The sequence below is a fragment of the Lampetra planeri genome, chromosome 1 (assembly GCF_965212315.1).
Source record: "Lampetra planeri chromosome 1, kcLamPlan1.2.h2, whole genome shotgun sequence".
Lineage (NCBI taxonomy): Eukaryota > Metazoa > Chordata > Hyperoartia > Petromyzontiformes > Petromyzontidae > Lampetra > Lampetra planeri.
Window position 1 is genome coordinate 30,448,741 of NC_136107.1, and position 25,431 is coordinate 30,474,171.

The 25,431-nt window shown below is 43.9% G+C and overlaps 1 protein-coding gene across 1 annotated transcript; it reads right to left on the minus strand.

The window, feature by feature from the left end:
* Positions 1 to 6,028: 6,028 nt before the first annotated feature.
* LOC144721096 (ras-related protein Rab-40B-like) lies at positions 6,029 to 16,548 on the minus strand. Its single transcript, XM_078598468.1, has 7 exons — positions 16,463 to 16,548; positions 15,708 to 16,131; positions 11,678 to 11,738; positions 11,246 to 11,306; positions 10,805 to 10,882; positions 10,264 to 10,486; positions 6,029 to 8,686 (listed from the first exon to the last, which is right to left on the minus strand). Exons 2-7 carry the CDS (start codon positions 15,850 to 15,852, stop codon positions 8,406 to 8,408), a joined length of 849 nt encoding a protein of 282 aa, XP_078454594.1. The 5' UTR covers positions 15,853 to 16,131; positions 16,463 to 16,548; the 3' UTR covers positions 6,029 to 8,405.
* Between the last annotated feature and the right edge of the window lie 8,883 nt (positions 16,549 to 25,431).

Here is a 25,431-nt window from a genome sequence, read left to right on the forward strand (position 1 = left end):
CGGGTGGCGGGGTGAGTTTAATCGTCCGCCTATCAGATATCCAGGCAAACAGCTCATTTTGCACATGCGGTGGTGACTCAGTGGGTTTGGTTATTTTGCCACATTAACGAGGTGTACTTTAATAGCATTGTGTTTTGCCAACAGTGCACCTCTGCCATAAAAAACACCTCAATTCGGTCCGAGTAAACGCCAGTTACAGGCCAAGTGGATCGCAATCGGAAGGTTGCGAGTCCAAGTCTTATTTCAAACCCATCATCCCTCCGGGGTTGATAAAATTTAGAATTGTACCACATCCAGTGGTTATCAATGCCCCTTCATTGTGCGTTTTGCATGTGTGAGGAAACTGAAGTACTTGGAGAAAGCCACACATAATCATCGTTTGTACAGATGGATTCAGTAATCCAGTTATGCACCGTTGTCCACTGGCTACCTTGCACACTAAACTATTTTTTATTTTATTTCACCAGGTAAGGCCCATTGAGCTGCTATAGAGCTCTTTCAGAAGCGAACTGGCCACAAATGAAAGCTCATGTGGACATTTATAACAGCCAAATACTCTAAACGCACGTTTCTAAATGTGGAGGGAAAACCCGGAGGACCCGGAGAAAAATCCACGCGACCACAGGGAGAACATGCAAACTCCAAATATTCAGCTGGCGTCAGGGTCAGGATCGAACTCACTACCTCCTGCCTACCAGGCGAGGTAATTTGGTGAGATGTAAATTCTCACCACTGTGTGGTGAGATGTAATTTAAACATACACAGGTGTGTATGAAATATGCATGCCGATCACACATTTTCGTGATTGTGTTAATAGAGTGCCTATGAACAAAATCACCCAGAATGTGCATGATGAACTCATTTGCTAAGTAGCGTTCAGCCTGTAAAGTGTTTGAACGGGCGGCCACCGTGAACATAGCGAGCACAATCCATTGTTGTACTGTGCTTCTATGCTTGTACGTTTTTTTATGCTTCCCACTTTCGCAAACCCGCACTGATCGGCGCGGTGCAGTGTGGTCAATTACATCCCCACGGTACAGCGCCGCGTGGGTCGGCCCCCATCCACTAGTTGCTTGACAAATTGGCGATTTGTTAATAGAACGAATGCAATTAAAATGAGACGAGAAACACTCTCCGCTTTGAGATTCAGGGACAATGTCGAGCACTCACCGTCTCCCTGCGCCCATACAGAGAACACATTATAATTAGCAGACGGCACACATTTGCTTATGGCACAAAAAAAAAACAAATTTGCTTAGAGTGGGCTTTCGTTCCCTGTGCGTTTAAAATTGAAAGTGTGTATTTGCTGCCCGGTATGTAATGTCAGCAGTGTGGACACAGCCGTTAGATGGGATATATGTATGTTGTCCAGAAAACCACTCAACTTACCTTTTGCTCTCAGCATTCCAGCAGAAATTTAATAACTGCATAACCCTGTGCGTGGTGTACGCTTACCAACTAAGGTTGAAAGCGTTTCTGTTATTAATAACTCTGTCCGTTCGTAACGGAGGAGGCACTGACGCTCGCAATGATGATCCAATATGAACAAAACTTGATGATGGTGTTGCGTTATTCGGAACGTGTCCTATTGAAAACCATACAAATTGATGAAATGTTTCCGAAAACTTGGAGCTCCAAACTCGGCTAACAATGACCACTTGCATTTGCTAATATTTAATCAACTTGCCGATCGTTTAAACTGCCGTGCGGGGAGATCGAATTGGCGACTTCTGTAGTTCGCTCTGCGAACCATTAAACTGCGATAGCACCCAAATAGGTAGGGGATGGCGCGGTAGCGAGATGTTAACTCCCTCGCCTGGTATGCAAGTCGGTCGTGGGGTCGATCCCGATCCCGACGCCTGCGTATTTGGAGTTTGTATGTTCTCCCTGTGGTCGCGTGGATTTTTCTCCAGGTCTTCCGGTTTTTCCCTCCACATTACGAATTAACACCACGCGAGTCGAGTATTTTGGCTGCTATAAATTCCCACACGATGACAAGCCACTTCGTTGAGTTGTCATTTGTGATGGTCAGGTCGCTTCTGAAAAAGCGCTCTCCAGCTCAGTGAGCCTTACCTGGTAAAATAAAAAAAAAGTTTGAATAGTTTAGTTTTATAACACACACGTAAACATATCAAACAAGTTACAGTGGTTAGATCACTGAGAGAAGCTCACTCAAGCTGCAAATCAGATATCACAGACGTACCACGGAAAACACAACTTCTGAAAGCTGTGGTATGTACACTTTTTGCACAACATTTTTTTTCCACGGCTCTGGCATCGTTCTTTTTTTTTAAGTTGGCATGAAAAGGCAAGTTCCCCATCGGGTGAGTGAACCTGATGGCTTGGCTTTTTTTTACTTTCCCAAAGGTAACAACATACCAGAGCGCTGGATCTGCTCTGTGCTGGACCAAACCGACCCAGACCCGCGGCCCAAACTGGAACGCACTGCTTCTGACACACCCACGCCACACGCCCTCGTGAAGAAACACATTAGTCACCCTAAATGTGCTTTAAATGACAGAAAAAGGAGCGTGAACACACGTCCCTCTCGGGTGATCGTCACGATACAAAAGAAACAAAATAAACGAGTGACCTGCGAATGTAAAGAATGTTCTTCGGGAGTGGCTAAAGCAGCCCAGCCGCTTTCGGGGTGGGGGGGGAGAGTCAGAACAGGGATGAGGACTCCCCCCCCCCCCGCCTTCTGATTTCTTATAATCGGGAAAAGAAATGTTGATACAATTTTCAAATATGTATAATTCAGGGATGGGTGTCACAGCCTTTCTTCATAGACACGGGGTGGTGATGGGGTAGCTCAAGCATAAATCAAAAAGACAAAGCAGAACTCACCATTGATTGTTCATTGTGTTTACCATTTGCTTGACATTGATTGTTCGCCCCACCCCCAACCGCCACGTGCGTCGATGTGTGTCCCCCCCCCCCACCTTGAAACACTTAAGCTCAACTTTACGGTTGAATTTAAGTGTGCATCATCAGTCTTGGCAACTTTAGACATTTTTTTGATCACCTTGGAGCGACTGCAAGTATTTGATTTAAATGTGGACCTTTCTACGTGTTAGCATGCACTTCATGAAATGTTTGCAGTATTGTACTGAGTATAATACAGTGCCGGAGGCATGTGTGTAGTCCGGTGTTGGCAAGTTGGACGGTTTCACTTTGCCCTGGGGCTTAAGCCCAGATGAGTTATGCATTTGCAGAGGGCACGTCCACGCAACTGCAGTTGAAGGTGGACGATACGAATTTCACTCTCATTAGGTTGTATTTGACAACACAGCACGGAACTGTATTGTCCACACAGCTTGTGAATAATGGGTTTGGATTGCCTACAATCCCATGTTGCAGTTGTATAGACTGGCCCGCAGAGGGAAACTACACAAGTAAAATCTCCATGACGGGGGTTGAGGGGGTGGGGGGGGGGTTGCCTGAACATTTAGAATTGGAGATGGCATCCCTGTCACAACCCCTTGTCAGTGCCTACCTTATTACAGACCGATTCAGACCGTATTGATCACCCCGTGCCCTTATAAATCTCGACGTTCATTCTACAAAGTCCCAACACAAGGGAGAAACACAAATGGACATTGTTTTTGCCCGTATTGAAACGACTGTACTCCGTATGGACCTGAAAACTAAATTCTCCTATACAAGAATACGGGTAAACCGGATGGGTTGACAGGTATGAGATAGGACGAGTCGCGGATTAAGTAGATTCATTTACAAACGATTATAATCGACCACTTTTTCTGTACCCATTTGCAACCGAATATCATCGCCTTTTCTCATGATCCCGCGATTCAAATGCAGTATTGAACCATTTGTTTGCACAAATCTAGTTGTTACAGCTGATTCAGCAAGATATTTGCATTCCACTGGTTTAAACAAAAAAAATTGAATGTTTTATTACGTGGGACATCAAGAAGAACTGTGATGCAGTAATGTATAGTGGCGTCAGATTGCTTCTGCTAGGTTAGATGTTTATTTAGCCTAGGATAAAATTCTACATTTAACAACATTCGGATGACTGTATGTGATTGCATGACCAGTTGTTGCTTATGTCGTCGTCTCGCTTTGCAATCAATAGCAATCACCAACGTAGCAGCTGTGCTTACTGCCACAAAGGCAATGGGTCAAAAGGTGGCACAATTCAATGAGCTCCCCAAAGCTTGAACAGATGGTTTGACAGCATATTACTGCTTCACTTGAAATCCAATGGCATTCACAAGGGACCTAATTAAATATATTTTTAAACTTCCTAAAATCCAATTATTTAAATTACTCCATAAATAACTAAAAACGGTGCATTATTGCAACAAGACTGTCTTCTCTGGAGTGATGTTGATGTATTTGAACTTTGTACCGGTCCCATGCTGAGGTCATAATATATCATGCCGTCTGGTATCATCCTGTCGCCATCCTGGAATTTCACCCAGATCCCGAAAAACGCTGGTGAACAAAGTGGAACAACGTGGACGTCCGGAAATCAACACCTCATTTGAGACCCAAACATTGCACCCTGTGGCTTGGACATTCCTTGAAGACATTGGCGGTGTAACAATGAGCCGCATTATTTTTTATTTTATCAGGTAAGGCCAAATAAGATATATAACTTTTTTCACCTGGCCACAAGTGGCTCAACGAAGTGGCTTATCATGTGGAAATTATAGCAGCCAAATGCTCTTAACTCATGTTTCTAAATGTGGAGGGGAAACCCGGAGGACCCGGAGAAAAATCCACGTGACCATGGGGAGACACAAACTCCAAATATAGAGGCGTCAGGGTCGGGATCGAAGCCACGACCTCCTGCATATCAGGCGATGTAGTTCACATCTCGCCACCGTACATGTTTCCTCAGTACCAAATGTGTGGTCAATGAAATAACAAAGTCAAATATTAGCTACACGTCATTAATTAACAAAAAAAACATGTTTAAGAATAGTGCACAACCGTACAGCTACCGCCACTTCATTTGTATTATTATAATTTACCAAAATACAATTTTTTCAACAGCTTGTGATTTTAAAGTTGAAGCAGCTACACATGCCTTGTATAAATAATTTTCAAGACTTTATGATATACTGTATTAACCTCAGGAAGTAGACTTTTTCCCCATTGATGGGGCTTGCATACATATATTGTTTAACCATGTATTTATTTGATTTACCAAAGGATGTAGTTTTTCAAGCGTCAATAAATTAAATTTATAGATCATTTCCTCTTCCTATCGTTTTTTCATGCCCTAACCTTTACACATTTACACTTTATCAGTACTAATGCAGAAAGGGATGTTGCTAGAATCTATATGCAAGGCCAATGTCAGTACATGGCTAAATGCATTTATATTTTACAGATACGGTGCACAGTAAACATGCCCAATTCATGCGGACCCTGATTTAGGATTTACTGGGTAAAATACAACACAGTACAAGCCCTCTGGGACTGAGCTTTATATTTTAATATTAACAAATATTGAAGCCGAAAGGCAGACCAAATTGTGATGGCAAACCTTGAAGACAACACTTGTGGTGATGTACCGAGTTGTTTGATAGAGATAAATATACAAAGTTAAACCTGAACGTATGCAACAAGACACATTTTGAAAACATGTTACACAGATCAGATGTCTTCCTCCACGACCATTTAAGCAGCGCCCATCTGTTGATGGCCTCGAGTCGGTGTTTTAAACTCCACCTCTGTGGTGGGGAGGGAGGAAATATCCATAGGATGACCACTCTTGGCTGATGGTGAGTTTTGCAATAACTTAACTACTTAAGTGCTGATGTCATGAAAAAATGTTGTCCTGCCAACGGTGCATGGAATAAAAAAAACTGCCGGTTTAAAATACATTGTTGAAAATTTTAAGTTTGTTTTGGTTTGCCAGCTTTCTCACAAGACACGAAAAGCTGAGTGTTTAACAGATGCTCTGGAGTGTGTGAAGTTTTTCCAACTAATTTGGTTCATAAGTCTATAACAAAAGTCCCTCGTTTTTGACAACAAACTCAATCAACTAATATTGTTGTCCAACAGGAACATTTAATATACATGTCAATGCCCATTCAAAATAAAAACAATCCAGATTATGGTATGCATGAAACAATAACATCATGCACTCTTACTACTAAATGTTATTTTTTAAGTCTTTTTGCATAGATCTGCAAATGTGCTTTCAAAACTGGCCAAAGGTACAATCAATTTCATCAGCACTATTTTATTAAAGTTTATATACATATTATAATTATCAAATTAACTACGTATTATAAAACACACTATTACTCGTCATCCCCTTATGAAATGGTTAAGCAAAATTGCGTTACACTTTACATGAAAAATACACCACCATTGTCCACTTCACAAGCACACATGCACATTAAAATATCTTTGGTTTCAAATGAAACCTGTTAAACCACTTGAAACAATTCCACAATGAAAATGAAACAGACTATCAAGTCAAAAGTCAATAAAACACGGACCATGAACTCCTGAGTGTGTCTCGCACTGACACGTGCCCAACATGTGCAAGTCAATTGTAATGATCTAAAAATATTATATTTCTGGTGCCACGCAATACACAATTCACCAGATCACTCCAAACAGGGATGCCGTGCCAAACCAAATTGGAGTCGCCCACATTGGGGCGTAGGACAGAGTTGAACATTTGCTCCGATTGCACCGTTTTCTTGTTCATTAAGAAGCTGTATTGCTCACAGGTTGCTGTAGTAGTGTTTGGCTTGTGGTTCTAATCACATCAAGGTTATTAGCTGCTCATCACGAATGCCCAAGCCAAGCTGGTCGACCAAATGTACATTTCTTGTCCTACTTCCAGTTGCATACCGTCCGCCAAAACAGAAACCAAATCAGAAAAGCGGTAAGCTCCACAGGTTTTCCATCCAAGAAATCCACATAGCCTTCCTGAAGAACAGGTCTGGCCACAGGCCAGCACTCGCTGGGGCAACTAATCATTTCCTCTGGTTCACTATTGTTTTCGAAATTACCTGCACTAATCCGTTGTAATGACAAGAGCTTCCCTGCCCACTTGAAATGGTGCCACAGAACTCCAGGACTATACTGTACTCAGCATGATGTATGCACCATGGGATGCACCAACTCGAGGTCGGAAAGAGAGATTTGTTTAACTATTTACTTTTCCTCGATCCTTCTCCTCCATGTCAAATGCTGAAACCAGTTCCCCCAACAAGCAGGCCCGCCACATCTTACACATTTCACCCAGACATAATGCTACTTTGCAAAAAAATACATTTGTATGCGAGGCCAACAGCAAGATGCACAGACCCAACTTTTTTTACATAAATTGATTGCGTACTAAAATGTGTGTACCACTAACTTTAAGACGCCATGTCTGTGGAGGCTGCCATTTTCAGATTCCAGCGCTGTAGCTATTTATTAGTGTACAACAACCTAAACACACACTTTATACCTACATAAATTGAGTGTTTTAAACCATTGTGCATTGCTGGACAATTGCATAACGGTGGACAAATCTATGCTTCGTATAAACATGTCAAGCACATGGAACACTGCGGTTGGCACATGCCACTATTAAAATACATCATGACAGCAAGTATCACACGTACACATTTTTTGTATCAATAATTAACACACAAAACAGCCAAACAAATGAAAGCTATCAAATTGGCTAACATTTGATGCACGTGTAATGGTTCTGTTGCTTGCACAGCACTCCAAAGTTCCCCATGCTCTGCTTGCTGTAACTAATTGTGTTGCACACGATATGTTAGCTGTGTAAGCTTATGTTCTAAAATATTTTAAAAACCTGTAAACATATTCTTAGAGTGGTGCATCTTCGAGCTCAAAAATGACCGCTTCAGGACATGACTGAAGCCATAGAAGATCACTGAGAGCTAGAAATTCGTGAGAATTCGTAAAAAAACCTACTACAAATAAATACTCATAGTAGACCTTGTTTGTGAATATCACCTTGACCATGTATTAAAAAACCCAACTTGAGGAAGATCTTTATACGCCATAAAAAGGATGAAAAACATTACGAGAGATATATGTACACGAGTGTACATGTCAATATATTTACACTGTACAAGTTTGCAGTCAATTCAACACCACAATAAATCATGACTAACCCCATCCAAATCGGTTTTGCTCAGCTTCAACAAAAGCAGTGCACAAGGTTACACACTTGTACATATACACACCTGCACAAAGATGACCAAACACTGATAGCAAAAAGTGCATAGGATGACCTACAATCCTTTAAAAGTGTTACTTTTTTTGACAATCTCCCATAAACAACATTTCAAACATGACGAAGAGTCCTCTCTGAACGAAACACAATAACATTAAGACTGGGCCAACAAAATGGTTCTCAGACCAAGGACGGGGGTTTGCTTTGACGACTAAGATATTTTACAGCTGTTCCTCGTGCAGCTCTCGGGAGGGGACAGCACTGGCCGTGTGGCCTTGATGGAGGGAGACTTCTTCAGACTGCTCCTCTTCCCGGCGTTGCTCGTGTGTGGGAAGTACGAGTGGCCGTGCATGGTGAAGGCATTCATTCCGTTGGCCATCGAGAAGGACTTGAGGTGGCTCTTCACCGTCACGGGGAGAGGCAGCTTGTCAATGAGGTGGACTGGCGTACACGAGACGATGGACCGGCAGCACAGGTCCTGCAGGCTCAGCACTGAGGAATAATACACGTTAGTGTTACCAGGGACCCTGTCATTTCAAGGAAAGGTTAAGCACTACGTTTATCGTTAAATTTGTAAAAACAAAACCACCACTTTCACCGTCTTACAACAACATATTTAGTCGCCGAATGGTTTGGGCAATGGTTCTACTTCAAAGTAGGGAGAGGGTGAAAAGATTGGCTGACAGTTGGAAATTGCACTCAACGAAACGTCCCTCTTACTAAAGTTTAACATTTTCCAGCATTTGTACAGCACACGTAAAAGCACAATCTCAAAATAGAAAGTCGTTTAATGTTTCTGCTGTCTTTCCACAATTAAGACAAACACATTTTCATTAATATTAGCATGCTGCATATTCTACTGTTATGTACAAGCTTTTTGTCAATACACGACTGAACGATGGCCTCTCCACAAGATGTAGACGCAAAGTACATTGGCTTCTGCTGCAGTGCCCTCTTCAGGCCACCACGTGGCATAGCCCTGGCGCGTGTGGTGGTCGACCCGTCATTCTATTTGTGTAAATGGAATTAGGAGACGTTTCCCCGAGTGAATATTATATTGTCGAAGCACAAAACCCGGTTGTTTAATGACAGTCTGCTTCGCCTATCTCACTCAGCAATCAGCCTGGCTCATGTCTGGAGTATGTTACTTAAGTCACTTCAATTAATTAATGTCCGATTTAACTCCTTTAGTACTATTTAAATAATGTGGTATAAAAGGGTCTAAATTAAAACATTGGAAATTTAGATTGAAATAACCATTTCCCAGCAATTTTTGGGAATTTTTATATCGTTAGGAATCTGGATCAGATAAACGATATTTACATGTATTTTTAATCCAATTTCACAATGAAAAATATATTTAATGGTGTTACTATATAAAGATTTCAGTATGAATATAAATATTAAATAATTAAAGTTTAAATTATAAGACTTGCAAACTAAGTTGCACCAAAAAAGACGTAGGACTATCTGTCCACTGCTGGATGATGCCTTTGGATCTTGGGAGTTATCTGACCTTGTTTCACCAAAATGGTCAGTGAGGTTGATGAAGTGTGTTCGTCGGACCCGTTCAGACATCACTCACCACTGGTGTTAGCCATAGACTGGAATCAAGCTCAAGTTGCTGGGTTCATAAAGCACTGTGCTAACCACTGCTCCACCCGAAATTTCATGTAACATGATGAAGTCGAAACATATGATCCCATTAAACCAAAAACACATTTCACGTATAAACTATACATCATACCTGTGTACTGGTTGTATGGACACATTGAATCTCCATATAGCGGTGAGGTATTTCACACACTTTTTGAGTTATGGCCAATAAATCCCTTTAATCCACAGTGCAGCCTTGACCTGGGAAATGTAACAATATTGCCCCATAAAGGAGGCAAGCATCTGCCAACTCCAACATATTTCACAATCTCCATCGCTCCCAGCATCACATGTCAGAGGACTGTGGCACCACGACCGAGCACATTAATCACGTTCGCCACCAAGGCATTCATAGTGCTGCCGACACTCTCGCTGTCACAACGCTCTGGCGATGCTGCGCAGACGATACTTACCTCGGTTGGGCCTCCAGAGGCGCTCCATGCCGTGCCGCATGAGGGCGATGCGCGAGAGCTGCGTTAGCGACTCGGTGATGTTGAAGTTGCACAGCGGGCTGACCTCGAAGTAGGTCATGCTGTGGCGCTCCGCATAGGCCTGCGCCTGCTCCGTGCTGACCTGCCGCTTGAACGCTAGGTGCAGGCGATTGCCCACCAGGATTCGGGGCACACCTGGCGCATGCTGCAGGCGTGCGCGAGGTCACAAACGGATAGTTACGCCAATTTAACATAACATAGAAAACACCCAAACGTCATCACTAGCCAGATATATCAGACGTGAGAGAGCAACATCGCTGGATTCGATCATATTTGTATAGAGCATAATTTGACTAAGTATGTGATTGTCATTTTGGTTGGGTTGCCACTGCCCTCTTAACTGCATCTTGTATGTGTAATATATGCGTGCACTTTTAATTATTAGCTGCTTCTCACTTGTCTCGGGTCACACGTGTAGGCAAGTAAACTGGTTAAATTGAGAATAAAGGACCAACGTTCTCACCTCATCAATTTCTTTGATCCATCTCTCGATTCCATCAAAAGACCAACGACTGGTGATGTCATAGACCAACACTATGCCCTATTGGAAGCAACAGAGTCCAAAGGTAAAAAAACACAACTGTAGTTACTAATGAAAAAAAAGGCCTCTTGGGACATGTTAAGAGGCTTATATTTTGTGTCTTTCATCAGGGCGCTACAGCAGTGGTGCGTCCTGTATGATTTATATCATTGCCGTTTTTAAAGGCACATACTAATGAAAATAACCATTACTTAGACAATCATAAAGGCAGTCACAAACATTGAAGTAGTGCAATGGTGTAAAAAAAATGTATTCATGGGTCCGCTATTTGGAAACCACGGGTTGCTGCCATTTGCAAGTGATTTCACAATTGAATGCGGAGAAATTGAGGTGATGCAAAGTGCATGATATATTCTCAAATACCTGTGCGCCACGGGAGTATGAGCGAAAGATTGTACAGAACCTTCCCTGTCCTGACGTGTCCCTGCATGAACACAATACAGAACCATGTGTAAATTGTTGGTGCACCTCCCAGGAAAAAACAATGGATATTCAACGATGTCTTAAAACAAAAAAATAGGTACGTAAATAAACCCTCATTGATCAAGACATTTATGAGTTAGCAACGTATAAGCAAAAAAATACTCGTATTTACGGCTGAATGAGAAGTTAAAATTGGGATTTGTATGAGGTTAGCTTCTAAAAACTGATGTCTATTTTTTAAGTGACAATGGATCTCACTGGGGCATGAAAAGCTCAACATTCGCTACTGCACAGCAGCTATTACCGTTTCACCAGATTGTGTTACAAATGTTTACTGTTCTATACAATTACGGTACTTGTGTTCCAAGTTACCAGAGCTGGAGTTTAATACGTCGTCCATCCAGAAGGATTGTTGTTGTTTTACAGGTTACGCCTACAGATAAAAAAAAACAATTAAAAGCATTAAAATTATAACAACAGTATATCAAAACAAGTCATGATATTCACGAGAGTGAAACTGCATCAACGGTGTTAAACAGATCATCACAAACACAAATTTCGACCTCACTAAAGCAGCATAATCATAATTCATGAGTAACTTGTCAGAATCTATTAAAAGCTATGAACACCATTCAAGCACGTTTTGTATATTAAACAAAATAACATTAAAGAGACGGTATAGATTTAGAGAAGTAACGTATTGTCAATGGAAGTCATATGCTATGTTGTTAAACAAATGGAACATCTGCACATTCATTTTACTCATTTAGTACAGTATCTTAAACTATAATTTATTGCAACTGTGCAATAATTACGCCATATTATACATGTGGCGACAGTGGTAATATGTCTATGGAAAAATGTGGTAGAATTAACTTAAAGAACCAGGCAGATCAGCCACATGGTCTGCAGAACAGGAATCGTTGCCTTTGCCTTTACTACTAAACAAGACTTCAGGGCAGGACATGTGAATGAGATGACAAGTGAGGAGCAAAAATAGTTACTTTGAATGGCATCTAAGAAAGGTCGAACACATGTGGGATCAACCCAGGTGGATACAGATGGAGCATTGGGGGGTGAGGCAAAAGTATGTGGGAAGGACAGAATATGGCACTGAAGGGCCACCAATATGGTAAAGGCTTTGATCCCACAATGGACTGGGAATAGCTGATGAAAACAATACTGCCAACGTGTCTGATACCAAAGCTGATGGTGGCCATTAAGCATGTCGCATTGAAATCCCCAAGCAACTCGATGGACTGTCATGATTCTGAAATCATGATTTGAGTCCAGAATCATTTTTTTGGTCTCATTTGATTGTTTTTCATTTATTTGTCCAGTTTGTAGAAATGCTTTTGTTTTATTCACCGAAATGTAGCATGATCATAATTTTTTTTTATCATTTACATGTATATTAAATGTCTCTTAAAAATAGCATTCTATTCATGTATCTGAGCATAACAGTCTAAACCTATTAACCAATGCATTGTTAGTGGCCATCTTTGCTGTATCTGCCGGTGATATCACGGATGTTGATGGTGTAAAGTCAGTGTTACTAATTATGATGAATTATATTACCGATTATTAATTACTGTGATACTTATGCAATTGATAGAGGCTGCTGATAATGATGAGCATTATAATCAACAACCGCCCAACATCTACAATGCTAATTTAAATTTCTTCATTGTGTATGTTCAACAGTAATTTCCAGGTTTTAAAACTCAGATTTAATATTTTTTGACTTAAGCAAATTCTAACACGTTATGATAACAAGGTTTTCCTCTTTCTGGCAATAAAACAGGTATTAAGATGTTAAAACACCAAACTGAAACCTTTGCAAGGAATTATGTCTGCATTTACCACATATACTTGTGGTGAACATGCAAACAAAAAAACATGCTCTGACAGTATGTGCATTGTCTTTGAAATCGATTGGTCCACACCAGAGACAGCTTTCTTTAGAGCTTAGTCTCAAACAGTGTGAGACTAGAGGATGCCAAAAGGCGAACAGCACAAAGACAATGCACCATCAGGCCATTGAGAGCTCGGGGTGAGCAACTACATCATGAGACCTCCTTTGCCAGTATTAAATTATGATCATAGGGTTTTCCCATTTCTGGCAATAAAACAGGCGTTAAGATGTTAAAACACCAAACTGAAACCTTTGCAAGGAATCATGCCTGCATTTACCACATATACTTGTGGTGAATAAAATTCTAAAACGCTTTGCAAAACTCATCAGATATTAAAGTGTGCAGGCTGGAAAAAATTTCAGTAACACACACACAAAAGTGTGATTTCTTGACAGCAAAACGTACGATTTTGACCATAATATTGGATTGCCCAACATGATTTGCATGTCATGAAACATCACCACACATCCTTACTCTTTGGGTCTTTCGGTAAAGTCACGTAGGGAGAAAAATAATAGATCGAGACGTTTCGATCGCAACACAAAAACTGCTGAAGTAGGCTTTTTCTTGCTGTGGTTGTCCCACCTGATGACGATTGCTTGTGCTGCGATCGAAACGTCGTTATCTATTATGTTTCTACCTATGTGACTTTACCGAAAGAACCAAAGAGTATGGATTCCTGCAGTCACGAAAGCTTCAAATCAAGATTACAGACACCCTTGTATTAGACTACTAACTCAAATTAGTTTTATTGTAGATGGCAATAGGACAGTCATATAACTGTATGCTATTTTCATATTTGCTAGGAATCATCAGTACAATACAGCCATTATTAAGTACCGCAACTTCAGCTTTAGACCTGTGTACTTACACCCTGGAACAATCACCAAACAGATGAACAAAGCCATTCAAGAGTTTCCTTTGTCTCAAGGAGTTGTACTTGCATAGGGCTTAAGGGCCCTTCTGGGTTTGTCAAAACACACAACGCCAGCCATGCATTACTTGGCAAGTAAACATACTGGCTGGCTGTATCCACGGACAAAATGGTACCCGTCGTGCAACTGTGGAATTTCCACCACTAATCCAAATGGACATGAAAAAAATGTACATCTATTCTCTTTGGGTATTTCGGTAAAGTCACGTAGATATAAAAATAATAAACTAATAAAAAATCACGTTTCGATCGCAACAGGTGAAAAAATACAGCAGGCGGACTGCGTTATTATAATACAGTATGTGACTAAAGCAAGTGTAAGAACATAGGGAGCAGAGGGGGGTGGGGGGGGGGTTCAACTGCCCCCTAAACTTGAGGAAAGTGGAAGAATGCATTTACTATTCTTGCCAACAGCCTCGTGGGCAGCCCTGGCTACAGAGCATGGCCCCCCAGTGGCTACTTTCTTAACTTCAAATAGAGCTTCCAGCTGCCTCGTAAACAACCACCATTACAACGACCATAAATACCACCACAATTATTTCGAGCAAACCACCAGTAGCAAAGCATTACCAGAATGTACAGCAGCACCATTACCCTCAGAACTACCACTTTCAACACCACAAGCGGAACTATCGGCACCACCAACATCACCAACGTTTGCTAACTTCAAGACATTCCTACCACCCCCCCCTGGAAAAATAAAAATAAGACAAAGGCCGAATAAAAAAAACCCGGACAGGTGGTAACCCTACTGACGAGTAGCCACATCCATCAGGAATCTCACTCGTATCCAGAAAAAACAAACCTCTGACAAACTGACTGGAACAATGCAGACCTCCGGAATAAACACCTAAATTCGAGATCCAAACATCGCACACCTCCTGCCTTTGACCTTCTTCGAAGACACTGGTGTACCATCAACTGCATCGTACAATGAACAAGACGATGATGCGCGCATCTCATATTAAAGACAAGCCACAGGGCGTGATTGTGGTCATCCAATCCCACTCTGGACAGTTTCGTAAACCACACTGTGGTCTTCACTCCATCATTATAGGCGTTGTAAATCGTACACAAAGCCACTCTTGAAGCCCTCCCGTCGTGGCACGCAGCCCTCAACATTGCCACTTGCTCATGAACACACAAACTCCGTGTATCCTCCGTTAATTCGTGTATCCGTTAATTTGCTTAATCCGGGGGTCAGCAAAACGCGGTTCTTCAAAATATCCGGGGTGGGAGGGGGAGTAATGACATTCAAACGGACTTATTCGGCAAATACTTCAAATTATCCGTGCGTATTCGTGGTCGAGTCCTCGTATGAACGAGAGAATGCCCGGGTTGGGATCACGGATATTTGTAACCGAGGTACTCCAACAAGGGGAGTACCTCGACTGGTATTGACATTGTCAAGAACGGCCCTAGCGAGAGACACCGAGAACGCGATGCGCCAGGTGCCAGCCCCAAACCCGAACTCCGCAGACCCCTGAAAAGGAAGAAGGGACCAAGGGGAAGAGAGGGATAGGGGGGGGGGAATTGAATGCAATCGTCTCACCGACTCCGGAGCAGAAGCCCGGAGGTTCTCCCTCCCCGTCCTCGCTCAGCGTGGCCAGAATCTCCCCTTTGCCCACGTCGCTGTCACCCACCAGGAGGAACTTGAGCAGGTAGTCGTACGATTTGACGGGACTCCCACGGCTCATTGTACCCTCGCCGTCCACCTCATCTTTGTCGAAAATCGTTCACACGGTCGCGTACACACACGGCCTCGACAGCCACCACCGCCGCTGCTGCTGCTACTCAAAAATACCAAAACTGCGGATCGTTCAAATGGCCGCGACTTGTGCGAGGCCCCGCGCGAGACACCGACCCTCGCCTAGATCCACGGCCGGGGTTGGCGCTCTCGGCTCCCGCAGGGCGGGCACCTCCTCGACGCGGGGGCCGTGGCTGGTTGGATGGGCCCGTGAATGGACGGAAGAAAACTGCAGACAATAAACACGCACGGCTCTGTTTTAAAGTGCAACATCTACAGTGTACGGGGGGGGGGGGTAAAAGATAATATGGTCGCACGTTTAAGGGTTAAGTTCGTTAAAAAACACGACAGAATTGCGATGTTTGGCGAGTGTCGCATGCGATCGCTAACAAAAGGCTCTGGAATGGGCAAGCGCATCGGCTACCCCGCATGATGCTGCTGCTGCTGCTAACTGCGTATGCAGCGATAATAAAACGCCACCCGGTTGTTTAATTCAGTCAACGATATTTAATGATACATCATTTATTATCGTCGTCGTTGTGTTGTTAACGATGACGAACCTCGATGTTCAACAGCGCACGCTCATCCGCCCGTGCGTCCAAGGGGCCGTGTTGCTGGCGGCTTCATCTCCTGGGCGAACAGCGGCAGCCGGATTGGTCGTCTCTCAACACAGGCGCTGTGCGATTGGCTGCCTCGTTCTTCACGCGTGTCAACAGCCATTATCCATCACTCCCATTATCCATGACTCCCATTATCCATCACTCCCATTATCCGCCACTCCCATTACCCGCCACTCCCATTATCCACCAACCGCATTATCCGCCACTCCCATTATCCGCCACTCCCAATATTCGCCACTCCCATTATATGTGACTGCCATTATCCGTGACTCATGTTATCCTTCCACTCCCATTATCCGCTACAGGCATTAACCGCTACTCCCATTTTCCACCACTCGCATTATCCGTGACTGCCATTATTTGCAACTCCCATTATCTGCCACTCCCATTATCCACCACTCCCATTATCCGCAACTGGCATTATTCGCCACTCCTATTATCCGGACTCACACCCCCACCGCCACAACTCTGTTCATACTATTATCTTCAACTTTTATCGGCATCAGATTTAATTAATTTACGTATGATAGGATCCGTGAATCAAGTTTAAGTTTATTTATCAATGATAATGGATGATCATAGTTTTTGTCCTGTCTTATTGTTCGTAATTAACAGCTGCACTTCAATAAAATCCAACTAAAAAGTGAATATCAATTCTCTATGTCTTGATGAGGGCGGGCATTGGGGGAGATCAAATGGGAGGAGCAGACTGAAGTGTAACAAAGCCCGTTTCTCAATCCAATCCACTGCTGGATGGTCGCCTCCACGAAAAGTAAGAAGCACAGTACATTTAATTATGATGCACTGCCCTCTGCCGGCCACCACGTAGCACAGCCCTGCATCCGCATAGAGACCCAAGCGGTGGTGGTCACCCATTCAAGCAAAAAGAGATTCAAACCTGCTTAGCTTCCAGATTCTTACAAGATTGGCCACATTATGGATGACATTGTGGATGAGTTGAACGATGGCTGAATGAGATGGCGAAACCTTTTGATTAGTGCCAGATACTGCCACATTTGCAGCTGTGGTTTGAAACTATGACCCTTACCCATGGTATCGATAAATTTTGATTTAAAGCTTTCATGACTGCAGGGATTCATATTCTTGGTTCTTTCGGTAAAGTCACGTAGAAGGGAAATAATAAAATAATATCCGCCACTCCTATTATCCAATATTATATTGTTTAATATTTATATTATTTCCCTTCTACGTGACTTTACCGAAAGAACCAAGAACATGGTATCGATAGTTCAATTATAAAGGGCAGTGTATTTGAGGGACTGTCTTGTCTTGGTGGAGTCTTGGGTTATTGTTGTTTTGGATGATTGTGTTTCACGACGTTCTCAATCTATTAAACCTAGAGGTCACGTGGAGTTTTGTTGAAAAATGTGGTTTCTAACAATTGCTCAAAGAACTTGCCAGCAAATGCATTTGGATGTACAATTTTTGAACTCAAATGGCTCAATACCTCTTGGACATATACTTCTATTTAGAAAAAAACCTGTCCATACCCAATTCATTCCTTATCCGGTAAGCCAGGCTTACCTTACACAAGCAAAGAAATGGGTAAATATTGGTCTGGACAAGTTTTGTTTTCTCCCTGAGCGGACACGCCTGTGATAATATTGATCCACGGAGGCCCGCATGTAAACCAAACCATATGACCTGTTGTAATGGCATGAGCCTGTGCAGCAAATGTTTTAATTTCCCAATGGATATACTTATGAGCAACCGAATGTATTATTGATGTACCTGTGTACCCATGTCATGTGTGAATGGTTGCCTGCTGCTGCTAACACAATATTCTGGTTTACTCCGGTGTGCACAATCACGTTCGTGACCCAGTATTTAAATGTATGGATTAAAGGTGACTATAATATTAAGTGTTTGAGTCATCACAGTACTCATTAACTTAAATTGTTTGAATGGCAGTAAACCTAGTTTTGGAGTGGAAAACAACCCGATACAGGGTATAGCTCAATCTCACAGCCAATCCCTTGCTGGATAAGAGACTCCATACGCAGTGCAGGTTGAACCAAGGGAGACTTGAAAGTAAACTGAAATGCAATGCCGTGTATTGCTAATTATATACATTTGTATACTGCGGTATTTAAAATTGGCAATAGCCTTTCATGGGCAGGTAAAAGACAATAAACAGAGGGAAACATTTAAAAATATGAATCGCTATGAATGTGCCACTGAACTTTTTTTTATAATTGAGCCAAGGGAGACGTGAAAGGATATTTAAATATATGCATCTTATGTACGTAATGACACAAATGCATCATGCCGAGTTATTTCCTGATGCATGCGCTCTCGTTAACTGCCCTCTGAAAACATGGGCTGGGACTTGTTTGGTGATGGGCCGTGGGCCTCAATTGGGGTTCGTTGGTTGTCGTTGTTGCTGGCGATCGTCCCCGATTGCTTCTTGCGGGGCTGTGGCTCCGTGTTGCTCTCTCAACCTCTCTCCTGTGTGGGTTTGTCTTGTACGTATGCATGTTGAACTTATTCCGCACCGTATGTAGCCAACTGTGTTAATTGTAGATGTGGAGGAAGGACAACAAACTAAACACGAAAAGCAGTTCTAAAGAAATTCGTTTTCAATCTATATGTTTTAAAAGTGCATAGCTCCAGTGGATACCTAATATCGGAAGGAAGAGCGTTCCAGACGGCCGCAGAAGCGCACCTTAAAGTGCATGATGCGGTGACCGCTGCGAGGATGACTGGAGTTTGCGTGATGGTTGATGCTCCCTGACGAGATCAGCAAGGTATTGTGGTGGGATTGTGGCAAGCACTCTCTGTGTGTAATACGCCCCATTCCCCTGTACCCTAAGTAGTTATTTTCTATTTCATAACGCATCTTGAGATGTGATTGCATTTAGAGGCAACATAAATGTCAATCGTTGTTTTTCTGTGCAAAACAATTTCTACATATTCCCAACAGTTAAAGTAAGAGACAAATGTCCTGAAAGGGCTCTTAAAACAGGCGCTGCTCTTCCTGTGATGGAATCTGAAAATTTTCGAAAAGCGAATGTGACCCTGGCAGTGATAAAGCATTTTGTTGTGGCTTTCAATGAATAATGGTTGGAATAATCAAAATCAATACAGTACATACACTTTAATATATTGAGTCAAAGTAAGACAACTGTAATGCAGACTGCTTCACACACATACTGTAAACATGCCAATACCATACACGTTGCTGACTTATGTTGGTATAAAATAATGCAATTAAATGCATGTGTAGTGTGATAATATTCAAGGATACGAAACCATTTTGCCTCACATCACATGCAGTTTCATACATCCATAATACAGGCTTTTTTGGATTAGATTGCATAAATATAAATGTGTCGTTAAACACGCCACCGCCCGACACAGCCATTTATTAAGGTTTATCACGTAAACTGAACATGCCAATTCGTTACTATTACAGCACACCGGTGTGTTGGAGAGTAAATCCACAACATTTACAATCTGAGTACGACGTTTCCCCAGTAATTACAACTAGCTTCATCAGGCGACAGCCACACCAATGTGCTGTACTAGTAACAAATTGGCATGTTCTATTAACATGACAAACCTTCCTAATTGGCTGTGTCGGGTGGTGACGGGTTTAACGACACATATTTACGCGATCTAACCCCAAAAAACCTGTATTATGGATAATATTGGTCGCGAAAGCCTACGTGTTAAACAGTCTCATCTATTTCAATTGTTTTCACGTACATATTTTGCCATACCGACAACAACCACCATTCGCCGCTGAAGTAATTGGTAACATCACCAAAGTGCTTGTGTGTACACACAAATGTCACAAGGGTCATGCATAGGTTTAGTAGAGTATTTATAGGTATCGTGTTATAAGACCATTACTTATCCAAAGTTATTTTGACAAATAAAGGTAAACCATAAAAGCAAGTATTAGTATCACTCTCAAAAGTAAATGTGTTTAGTGTCACGTGTTTCCAGTACACAGTTGATATTAAAGCTTATCACATTATCTGTGGCACATACAATTTTTTTCATAAGAAAACAATCCTGCACGTCTGACTTGTGAAATGGTTTAGTTTAATCTAACACAGCTATATTAAACCATAGAATGCCCATATGCATTTCACATTTTCAGATTTGTTTTTTATCTATAACCATTCATACATTGTCAAAACTATATCTACCTTTGCCAGTGTACTGCTGGATGAAGGCCTCCCCACACCGTGATGGTAATTGGGTCTATTTGAACCGACTTCACCATGCTGGTCAGTGAAAGTTGGTGGCGCTAAAAGCGTAGGACCCGCAACCAGTTCAAATTTAATTTACCACCAATGCTAGCCACGACTGGGAATCAAACTCAGGTTGCCAGGTTCTGAGCGAAGGGAACTAATGACTGCGCCACCGCTCTACCTCTTGTTGTTCAATACAGTACATTGTTTTTATTCTAAAGAACCTACTTTTATTACGCAGGATTGTTATTTGAAAGGTCAATGGCTGTATCACCTTGACTACATGTACGCTCAATGTTTTGCATTTGCTCTTGTGGCTCTCTACCGTGGAGAGGGCCATCATTGTAACCGTAAAATATGGGGTGTCTCGGAATGTCCCCATAATGTATTGTCTCCGTGCAGGCCAACCGTGTCTTGGCGTCACTCGATCTCCCCACGTGGGTCATCTTTGCACACACAGGGCTTTTAGCGACATCGCATTCTTTGGAACAAAATTGATTGTGTAGGAAGTTCTAGATGCACGAATGTTGACTCCACGTTGTTCATTTTTCATTGCTGAATAATTTAGTTGGAGAATTTGCATTAAAATTCCATGTTAATGCTGTATTCAGTCTAAAAAAAGAAACAAACATCATGAGTATTAAACATCTTCTTGCATACACATATTCAGGCATTCAAGTTTACCTTAATTTCGTCAAACATTTCTAAGTCTTGCATTTTCTTTAGTCCGGCACAAATACATTTCAATATGGTACAACAAAACGCAGTATGAACTTGTTCCATAAGTTGAGACTGACTTGTGTAGATTAAAATAATCAATTGTATTCTCGAATTGTAATCCACTGTATTAACATGTCAACATGTATTTAATTCTATGTGCATATCTAAAGGCTTGCTGGTATAAATACAGGCATTAAGATGTTCAAACACCAGGCACATATTACAAGGCATCAAGTCTACATTCGATGTCTTGATACTGGCAAAAAGTGTCCTATAGTTGTCAAAATGCATTAAATTATACCAGTGCATTGCAGCGAGATGAAAATTTTAGGTCGCGTGGCATGTGTTAGAGTGCATGGCTTACATCTGCAACGTAGCAAGTTAAAAACCCAGTCCTCTAGGGTGAAAAAAATTAACCCGTAAAAACAAAGTTTTTCACTATAAATCCTTTATATGCGTAGCGGCTAGAGTCCTCTCGTCCTCTGGCTTGAGATGGCTGCCACCTATGGGTCAGATGATTGCCTGCCACCATTAAGCAATTGGTAATGAAATATAATTTATTTTTTCCTAAAAAGTGTAAAATTTTGGAGAAAAAAAATTCACTAAAATAAATTGTCACGCACAACGAGTCTGTGTGCAAAATGTCAGCTCGATTGGATCACGGGAAGTGTGTTAAAAAACGACCGGAAAATTTGCACTGTCGTAAGCACGCAAGCAAGTGAACTTAATATAAAGGATTTAATAAATGGTATCACTCTGTGGCAGCCTCGCATCATTGAGACCAGTCTTCAGTCTCAAGGTTGGTTTTGGGAAGATGTTCTCAGCTCTCATCTTTGGCCTTGATACTGATCAGTCACAGTCGAGAGGATCCGACCTTTGACATTGGCCTGGTCTGAAAAGGCTCCCTGGCCTTGAACTCAGCCTTGGCCTCATGGGTCCAAGCCTTGGCTGTGAAGGTTTCACCTTTGGCTCAGTGCTATATGCACCAAACTCACGTTTCGAAGGCATTAGCCTTTTTAACTTGTATTTGTTAAATATGTGTAATAACAGCCATAGAGGGTTCACGTGGGGATTGGCTTGCCGGTCCTGCTTTGTAGCCAATAAGGGTTGAGACAGGGAGCATGGCCTCTGCGTGATCACGGCATGTTAGCAGGAGTGATTGGCCTGGCCATTCGGGGCCCCAGCTAATGGGGAGCCGGATCAGAGGCATGGTCCCGGGATTGACAGGGAACCATCGAGAACGGTCAATGCTGTCTATGGAGGATTGGCTGGGGGGTATCACGTGACGAAGGGATTAAGAGAGAGAGAGAGAGAGAACGATCGAGAGCAGACTTGGGAACGACAAGAGCAGGAGTCACGCGCGTACGGGGGCTCTGGGTGCCACGTGCGCGGTGGGGACTTGGTGGGAAGTCTGCCCTCTCTCCGTTGTCTGCTAGCAACGGAGAGTGTGTGTGTAAAGTGTAACTGTGGAAGTTAAAAATAAAAAGGACTGATTCCGGAAGCCGTCTCAAGAAGGTTTATTACATTGGTGTCAGAAGTTCTTCTGCGACCGTTTGGACGATCGTCAAGATGTCCAAGCACCTCAGAAAAAAGAACCTGCCCGTGCCTCCATCGGAGGAAGAGGTCGAGACGGATGAAGATGAGCTGTTGGGGGCTACAGCCCCTATGCCGCCTGCTGATAATGCTCTCCTCGACGCCTCTCAGCGTCGACTGGGAGAAGATGCGACCACCGCAGGAACAAAAGACGAATGGCGGCTGATGGCGGAGCAGATCGAGTCATTACGCGCCATTCTGCTAAGCCTGGTGACCGCGGTGGCGTCCTCACCAGCCGTGGGTCGCCAGATCGCCGATCAGCTGGACGCCGCGGGAAGGGGTCCTGCAAAGGAATCTGAGTCCGCCATTGCTCCTGCCACGCGGGAAGACGCCGTCGTTTTGGGTGGGGCGGCTGCGCTGGAGCCGTCGGCCGCCATTTTGGGCGCGCCTGCCGCCACGCGGCCGCCGGACGCCATTTTGCCTGCAACGGGTGGAGCGCGGGAACAGCAGTCGGAGACGCCCGCGGCGCACGCTTGCCACCGCGGACATCGCCTTCCACAGATTAAAGAATTTATCGCCGGGGGCGATTGGAGTGCTTTTACGTGGCGCTTCGAGTCAGCTTTTAGATCCATGAACTGGACGGAGGATGAAGCGCTGGGAGCGCTACCTACACTGCTTGATGATGTTTCTCTGGGGGTCTTCCGCTCCATCCCGGCGTCCAAGAAGAAGACACTGCGAGATGCGTTCGCAGAGATGGCGGAATTTTACGACCCACCGACGTCAGCCACCAGAAAATTTATGTCGCGTCGCCGAGGATCGGAGGAGTCGCCTTTGGCTTATCGGGGGGCGTTGATGGCGCTGGCCATGGCTGCCTACCCTGACGCGATGGCCGATCATTTGGATCCTCTCATCCTTTCCCGTATGCTGAAGTTGTCTCAGGAGCTCAACATTTCTCTACCAGTGTGCGGCCACGAACCGCTTACATCGCGATGGGTGGCGCGCTGCCTGGACGCTAAGTTTAACATCAAGCGCGGGGACCAGATGGCGGCGTGGACGGGGAAACCCGAAATCGACGGGCCGCCCTTGGGGTGGTCTCCACGACGGGTTGTCCACTGCTCCGACGACTCTGGCGACGACGACATGCTGGCTGCTGCTGTTCCGCACGGGATTCCGGGACGGCGGCTGCGCGACCAGCGTGGTGACTACGCAGCCCATCCACGTGCGGGGGCCGGGTCATCCGATCGCCGGCCGACGACGGCCGCGGGTTTCAAGTGCGGCAGACGAGGCCATTTCACCCGCGACGGCCGCTGCCGACCTCTGCTTTCGCCTCTTCCGCCGAGGGGACCTCCATCTCCTCCACCTGCTGCGGAACTGCAACAACCTCGGGCGAGTCGGCACAAATCGCACACCTGGCAGGTCATGTCACATCATTCATCCACTCGCACTCATTCTTACACTCCTAAGGATAATTTTACTTCTTCTGCACCATTTACACGCTCTGCTACACAGTGGAAGAAATTGGCTCGCAGGGTTGTGGCTGCGGCGTCGGGCTCGTCGACGGTACGGGGTACCATTGACGGCGTTGACGTCCGTATTTTGGTGGACACTGGCGCATCTGCCACCATCATTTCAGATGTTATTTTTCATTTGTTGTCCATTCCTACGTCGCGGATACGCAGGGTTAATGATGCGTGTGTTGCCGCAAATGGGGGAAGCATGGGTATCTGTGGTCAGGTAGATGTGAGCATCGCTATCGGAAATATTACCGCCGCAGGACCTGTGTTAATCTCTCGCTCGCTAGCTGTCCCATGCTTGCTTGGTACTGATTTCCTGCGCCGGATGCCGCTGAAAATACGGGTCGACCAGGATTGTTTGGAAATGCCGGGGGGTCGTAGGATGGCGTTCCTGCCTTCCCTGCTGGCCAGTGCGCCTACAGGTAACGCAGTTACTGCCGTAGTCGCTGCTACGGTGGAGGTTCCGTCGGGAGCGCAAATGCTCATTCCGCTGCGTTACCGAAAACCCCTTCAAATGGGAAGGGATGCGAAGGGCGTGCTATTATCTCCATCGAATTCGGTATCTAAATCTTTTTCTTTGGCGGCGGCACAAGCGATCGTGCGACCAGGTCAGGCACCTTTCATACAGGTGTTGAATGGGGGACCTGACCGCGTTGTTGTTCCGGAGGGATCGGTGCTGGCTCACGCCACTACCGATTTCGCCTCTTGTGACGAAACGCCGCGCGCCCGGATGCCCGCGGGTGGGCCTCCGCACGATCGTTCGCAAGAACGCTGGATCGCAGATTTATGCGGAGAAAATTCTTCCTTGTTGAATGAACAAAGGAATGCCCTGCGTTCACTATTGCTACGGTACGCTGATGTTTTCAGCAAAAATGATTTGGACCTCGGCCGCACGTCGCTTTTGTCCCACCATATTGAC

Coding starts and splice junctions, on each gene's coding strand:
- LOC144721096 (XM_078598468.1), bottom strand. CDS start 15,852: ATGAGCCGTGGGAGTCCCGTCAAATCGTACGACTACCTGCTCAAGTTC. Junction 10,883..11,245: donor CATACTCCCGTGGCGCACAG/GTATTTGAGAAT, acceptor TGCTTCCAATAG/GGCATAGTGTTGGTCTATGA. Junction 10,487..10,804: donor GGATCAAAGAAATTGATGAG/GTGAGAACGTTG, acceptor GCACGCCTGCAG/CATGCGCCAGGTGTGCCCCG.